Consider the following 7,327-nt stretch of genomic DNA (forward strand, 5'->3'; position numbering starts at 1 on the left):
GCTACAGTTTCTAGAAGTATCATGACTGTTCCTGGCAACTCTAGTCTTTTCTAAACGCCCTCTTTTTTGTATATAAGCCCGGCAATTGTTTGTTTTGAATTTCGCGCAAAGCTACACGAGGGCTATCGGCGCTAGCCGTCCCTAATTAAGCAGTGTAAGACTAGAGGGAAGGCAGCTTGTCATCACCCCCACCGCCAACTCTTGGGCTACTCTTTACCAACGAATAGTGGGATTGACCGCACATTATAACCCCCCCTCCACGGCTGAAAGGTGTGACGGGGATTCGAACCCGCGACCCTCAGATTGCAAGTCGAGCGTCCTAACCACCTGGCCAAGCCCAGCAAATAAAGCGGAGGTAATTGCAGATAGATAGATATAGAGATAGATAATTGAGTCAAGTGAGCGGTAGTGACGGTAATATAAAGTGTGTGTTTTGTTATCGAGATTGCAAACGTATTGACTGTAGAAATTCTGTGTATTGCAAAGTTGTATTGAGAAAGAATAAACTAGTCTTATTTAAGAAAGGACTTGTATCGCTAAAGTTCCTCGGGAAGAATTTATACCGGAAATTAACAAACAACTAGAGACGCAACAATATTTATGAAACGAATCTTAAATAAATGTAAAATATTGTTACAAAGAAGTGGAGTAGTTATTCAACTTCCAAAAAACAATAACATTATTTTAGTTTAGTTTTTAATTGCATCATGTTATTCATAAAACTACTTTATGAAACCCGATCAGCATTTATCGCTATCTAATATCGAGAAAACTAAGTATTTCACGTTTTTTGGTTGTTTATTATTATTTCAAGTCGTGATAACGGATAGAGACTAAGCTTTCTTTTTTTTAATCTTCAATGAACATATGCAAGAAAAGTCAAGTTTAACTAAACATTTATTCCAAGTAAAAAACTACATTAAGAAATTGATAAACCGAAAAAAGACTTATAAAAAAAATTGTTATATAAAGATTTATAGAATTTATCCATCTATCGTCTATAAACGTAACTATTTTATCTAATTTAATATAGTTTAAAATTGAACTATTTCCATAAGTTAATTGACTTAATTTACAATTGAATTAAAGAAGTAATACCAACTAATTCTGAATAAATGTCACTGGCTAATGCTTAAACAATGCAAATTTAGAAATATTTGAATAAACTGTTAAATTACGACTGGAAACGCAATAATTTATTTTGTATTGCATATTTTACTCTGCGGTAAATGACCTGAAACTCAATAATTTGATTCTGTATTGAAAACCTAAGTATTTACATGACCAAACAATCTATAATGTTTTACACAAGTGAAATTAGTAATTTTTTCTACTTGCTGTTAAAACCTAATTTAATATTTTGTATCTGATCGAAGATGGTATAAAAGTTAAACTTAGTTGTACAAAATAAAAGTTGTGTTCTAGAGCTAATACCAAAATTTTAGTTAAAGTCACTATCATTAGATAATTACCAAATATGTAAATAAAGTGTAACAAATACAAGCAAAACACAAGTTTTGTTACCGTTGCCATAGTATGACGTTGTTTAACTTCGTGTCTCAGCCCCCCTCCATGGTGTGGGACCTGGAACAGTTACTCCCCCTCCGGTTTTTGTTCTTGTGTAGCTTTGTTATTGACAACAAACAAACAAAACTTTCATATTTATTAAACATGTAATTCGTGTAAAACCAAATTTAGAAGAAAGATTGTAAATTAATATGATTTTCAGGAACGACCCCCTTATAACTAAGGTCAAAAAGTACAATCATTAACTTAAAGTACTAGAATATTTCTAAGATCTAATTTGTTTTTGTTGGTGGTTTAGCGGCAAGTTTGAAGGCTCCTAACTAACGCTAAAAATAGAGTTTCATTACCCGCGGTGTTCAGAGCACAGATAAACCCATTATGAAGATCTGTTTTTAACGACAAAAAAACAAAGATTTTAGTTTTCAATCCTTCCCAAAGATGGCGATCGAGTAAAAACTGATATAAAAACTGAATATGTTGATTACGCAATTTGTAAAATTTATACGAACTTGGACAGTTATTTTGTACAGGTTTACTTATTCTTCCCAGGCTCTTTGTGAGAGGCAGCTATAAGAACATGATTTTCAGAACGTGATATTTACCTAAAACAGCCACAACAAAAATAAAGTAATACGGGGTGTCCAAAAAGTCCGTAGCCTCGGTCATTTGTTATAATTGATAAGTGTTTACTTATTTTTCAGATAAATAATAATAAAAATATTGTATGCAAGAAGATGGCATGAAATTTGAAGTTTTCTGTCTATGTTTTGAAAAGATGTTTCGTAGTACGTGGTCACTGCTTGCCTGATCTCTAGAGCTTCGGTTGGACTGTGATAGATTACAACATTAGAAACGTACGTTCCGATTTTCACACACTTTCACTTGATTACAACTGGAGGTCCAGTTGTTTTTTGTAAAAAAGTACTAGAAATTTAGATATGTACTTTCTTGTTGTTACTCCCGCCTGAAAATCGGGTAAGTGGTTAAAATCTAGTAACTCTGATGCGAGGTAAAAGAGGGTTTTCTGATCCATTGTTGTTACATCCTTCCAAATGATAACATTCAATCCTTCTTCTTCAGTGTTTTCCATTACCGTCAAACCTTCTGCCACTACACTAAGTCGAGATTTACGAAGGCTGGAATTTGGACTGGTTTCGTGTGAAGAGCAGGTTCGGTCTAAACAGATGGCGCTGCTAGGAAATCCTAGGTTGGTTCCTTGATGACCAATGGGCAAACTGAAACAAGATAAAGAACTAATAAGGCAAACGAGACTAGTAGACTTTTACTGTTGTTAGCATACCAGCTTAATGATGTTTAGTAGAAGTAATTGATAACTTAGTGTTTACATTTGTTATTTAACTTCGATTCTCACGTATGCTCCACTTAATATGGTCTTCTGATTAAAGACCCCTTCATTCTTTGTATACCCGATCAATCTCACAGATGTTAATTTAAAAATATTTATCTCACTGTAATCTCAAATATATATCTAGTCAATTTCGAGATGTTTTCACTCACAGTAATCTGAATCAGCCAGCCAACCAGAAAGTTAAATTCGAATACTTCAATTCATAGAAGTCTGACACAAACAAGTGGTCAACGTCAGACTGCTTTAACTCTCACAGCAGTCTGAAATAGGAGGCTACATGGCTTGGACTCTTAGTCGAAAAGTTGAAGGTTCGAGACTCGCCTACGCCATGTCACTATGACTTTGAGGAAATCACTTTATATCAATTGCTTCAGTATACTCAGGTATACAGCGAGTACCAGCGGCCATGTTAGTTAGTTAATTTATTGTTAAACGCAAAGTTACTCAAAACACTAGCTGTGTTGTGTACATCGCAAGTATCGAAACCCGATTTTTAGCGTTCTAAGACTTCCCACTTAAAGCTGAGCCAACGAGGGGGGCTATTTTGTAAATTTAAGCTAAACCCACACACCCAAATAATCATTCTTATCCATAATAATAAAATTAATAATTTCATCATAAATTGAAAACGTTTCGCATATTTTGAAATCTTTCTCTAGCTTTTCTTTTTCTTTGTTATTTCTTGTTTTCTGTAAACATATTGGTCTGTTTTACAGCTACACTTTGTTCTTAGTTTTTTTTTACTTTATCTTAAACCTTTATCTTTATAATTAGGCTTAGCCTTACCTTCAGGGGTCAATGCAACAGATAAGTAGGATAAAATAGAATAACATTTTAATTATATTAGTACTCAAGTCAACTAGTGGAATCTCGTTGATTTAATTTATATAACCAACGAGGATAAGGAAGCCAATAAACGAACTAAGAATGCTTATTTTGGAGATTTTCCGCTTAAATATAATTTTTTATAGCTTTTCAGACCACAAAGTTTCACAATTGTATTGGGACACTCCAGGAAAATTAGGTTGATTTGTCTTTAAATATTAAAGGACAACGTACACTGATTATTGGCAAAAATAACAAATCGCAAAGACTATGGGTGAGAACCAGAGGTCAAAGAAAATATTGGAGGGGGTGGGAATGTGGTCTACCTGTGCGCCGGGCTGGACATTATCGGTCCTGGTTGTCAACTTATTATCATAACGGAAGATGTCTGTGGTAATAGCACCAAAATGCGTTGGTGATATCCCATCTATCAAACAAAATCCAAACGCCGATATCAATTTAGTCAGCAGTCATGGAAAATCATAAAAACAAAATCAACCAAATAAGGGTACGAAATAGTGCTTATATCCCCACAACGTCTCAGCTTTTACTGCCTTTCACTGTCTATAGCCAGTTGTGGGAAGGCAGTTACCCTTAAATTTCATAAAGTAGATATGAACTGAAAGAAAGCCGCCTTAATATTTCTATTAAACTCCCTACCTCCACCCTTACAAAAAGATATTAAATAGGACTACAAGACATTCAATAGAACTAAATAGGACTATACACCCATCCTAGCTAGCTATTAATCAGTTAATTAAAATATGCTACACAATATAAAAAAAATTACTTGCAAAACTTACAGATGCTTAGCCTGTCCGGCAGACATTGATTTTCAAAATGTACAACTGTGTAAAGTAGATCATATAATATATTTATTAATTTGTAGTATATGTGGACTTAAATATGTAGGACAAACAACTAATCTTTTACATCTAAGGATTAACCTATATAGAACACAAAGTAAGAAGGGTTTTCCTCATTCGATAAAAATAAGTCACTTTAATAAACATTCATTTAATAATGTAAAAATTACTATATTAGAAAATATAGCAGAAAGAGAAGAATATTGTCACGACAGCGGAAGTCAGGTGACGCTAGAATATTATATTCTGAAAGAAAAATTATTTACCTTTATGGATTAAATCAGGACTTTCGAAATATAACTGCTGAAGTTAAGTAAAGTTTTCTATATCAGAAATTTATTTTAAATAAATATTTTTTAGAAATAACATAGGGATAAAATGGAAAGAAATGGATTGATTTTAAAAGTTTTTGTAAAAAAATTGGATTCTGTTTTTGGTAGATCTGTTAATCTGGTGAAATGTATAATATAACAAGTATTTCAATTAATAAATGCAAAATTCAAATACCTGTCAAAATATTTGTTAAACTTTAGGTTTAAAAATATCCATGTGAATAACTTCATTATAGATCTAATTAAAATTAGATTAAAATGGAATCGTATACCTATACTCCCTTCAGTAAAGAAAAATATAAATATTATATAGTAATTATCTTAAACCACGTTTATGATGATTTATGTTTACCTTCCCTGATTCACAAAAGTATTCAAGAAAATATTTTTTGCATAAAATCGTTTCAACCGACAGTCAGTTTTAAATATAATAAACCTATAGGATCTCTTCTATAACTATAAATAATTCACTGAAGAAGTTAATCGAATACAAGTTGGCAACTTACTTTGTAACTGTTATAGTGTTTCATCGCCATACAATTACAGGAAACTTAGATGTTGTCAAAGATAAATAATTGACATGAATAAAGAAACGTACTAAATATAGAATTTTAAAATGCACAAGAAATGTGAAATCTTAAAAGACTAAGGAAAAAATATTGATTATGTTCATAAAATAAGTAAACAATCCTATTATCTGCCAGGTTTCTTTTTTGAATGGAAATGATAATTATTTTTGAATTATTAAAAATAACATTCCTCTGATTATTTGAAGACTGTACTTATATTTTTTCAAACAAGACATCTAGAATATTGCTAAGTACTGTTACGACAGCAGAAGTCACGCCATGCTGGGAGCATGCGCGCTGGAGTTTCTGGAAGGATCATGAATTTTCCTGACAACTCTAGTTTGTTCCAGGCGTCCTCTTTTTTAGTATATAAGCCGGGCAAATAAAGCCAGCGATAGACAGATAGATTGCAGAGATATGCAGATAGATTGAAGAGATAGAGATAATTAGTCAAGCGGACAGTAGGCACCGTAAGTAAAGTGTGTGAATCGCTGTGAATTATAGCGTGTATTTATAAAAGAAGTTAAGTTAAAGTGACTGTGGAAATTCTATGTATTACAAAGTTTGTAACGAGAAAGAATAAACTAGTTTTAATCAAGAATAATCTGTATTGATATTCCATCTTTAATAGTCTTCTTTAAATTGCTAATAACATTATTTTTAAAGTAATTTTAGTAAAGTACTTGTGGTATTCATTTCGTTAAGTAACATTTGTGCTTAACTTTTTACACGCAGAAAAAACAATTACAGCCTGCTTTATCAATCAGAGTAATAACGAATTATTTCTGAATCTATTTTATTTTTAAAGACATTGAAAGAACTATTTAACTTGTATCGAGATACGTTTAAAGCTCTTAATCGATTCTTTATGGAATTAATCTAGTTTTGAAATGTTTAAATAATTTAAATTATTCAAAAAACTGCCAGTTCTATTTTTACGTATCACTTTACTACATTGTATAATAAAATAGTCCTAAAAGATTTAATCAGGGTTTTCAATGATTTGTTTGATAACTTTATAAATAATTTATTAACTATATCCACATATAGTTATAACAGTTATATTATTTTTAAAGAACAAGTATACAAGCAAACGGTGAGTATTCCAATGGCCTCTTTAGTTATGGCCAACCTGTATCCGTTCTTTTATGAAAACATTTATGAAGCAGACTTTAAATCCTAACTTATACATTCACATTTTCCGTTATCCAACAGAACTTACAATAGAAAGAAGTAATAATAATAATAATAATAATAATGAGGTCCATGCTAATTATTTAGATTTGGTCATTACTTTTATATAGAAAGTACAGTGCGGTTGATTATCTTGAAAAATAGAGGATAATTTAATTTTCCCATTCTTGGTCTACCCACACCATACAGTGTTATTCCGTGTATCATGTTAAAATGTATTATATCTCGACTAAAACGGTCGCTAATAGTCTGTAATAACCATCTTTTTTTATTATTTTATTATTTTTAAAAAATAAACTGAAAAATAACTATAAAGACAGGCAATTAAAGAAATCTTTATTTTTTAATAAATACAAAATATTGTAGAAGCTAAACTATCGATTAAGGAAAATATCTTATAAATAAAATAAAGAGGGAGTTAGTTACTTTAGCTTATATGTAGCTAATAATATTTTTTCTAGTAATTATATTCGGTATAACCAGGACGGAAAGACCAACTTCAAGTATCTGGGCTTCTCTCGGCGTTCCCGTGTTATAGGGAGGAGGTTTGGAGTTAGAACTATAAAATAACTTTTAAGGTATGGTGTATAGTTCTATTTAGTTATATTCAATCTTATAGTTCTATTTAATATCTTTTGTAAGGGT

The 7,327-nt window shown here is 31.5% G+C and overlaps 1 protein-coding gene across 1 annotated transcript in view; it reads right to left on the reverse strand.

The window, feature by feature from the left end:
• Positions 1-2,413: 2,413 nt before the first annotated feature.
• The window catches only part of LOC106471765 (inaD-like protein), a gene marked incomplete at its 5' end in the record, with an annotated part of 24,700 nt that continues 19,786 nt past the window's right edge, over positions 2,414-7,327 (reverse strand). The window contains one exon of the mRNA XM_022400375.1: positions 2,414-2,762. Within this exon, the coding sequence (XP_022256083.1) occupies positions 2,414-2,762 (349 nt within the window). The remainder of the gene's footprint in view (positions 2,763-7,327) is intronic.

This window comes from Limulus polyphemus, unplaced genomic scaffold, assembly GCF_000517525.1.
Source record: "Limulus polyphemus unplaced genomic scaffold, Limulus_polyphemus-2.1.2 Scaffold4841, whole genome shotgun sequence".
NCBI classification, from domain to species: Eukaryota; Metazoa; Arthropoda; class Merostomata; order Xiphosura; family Limulidae; genus Limulus; species Limulus polyphemus.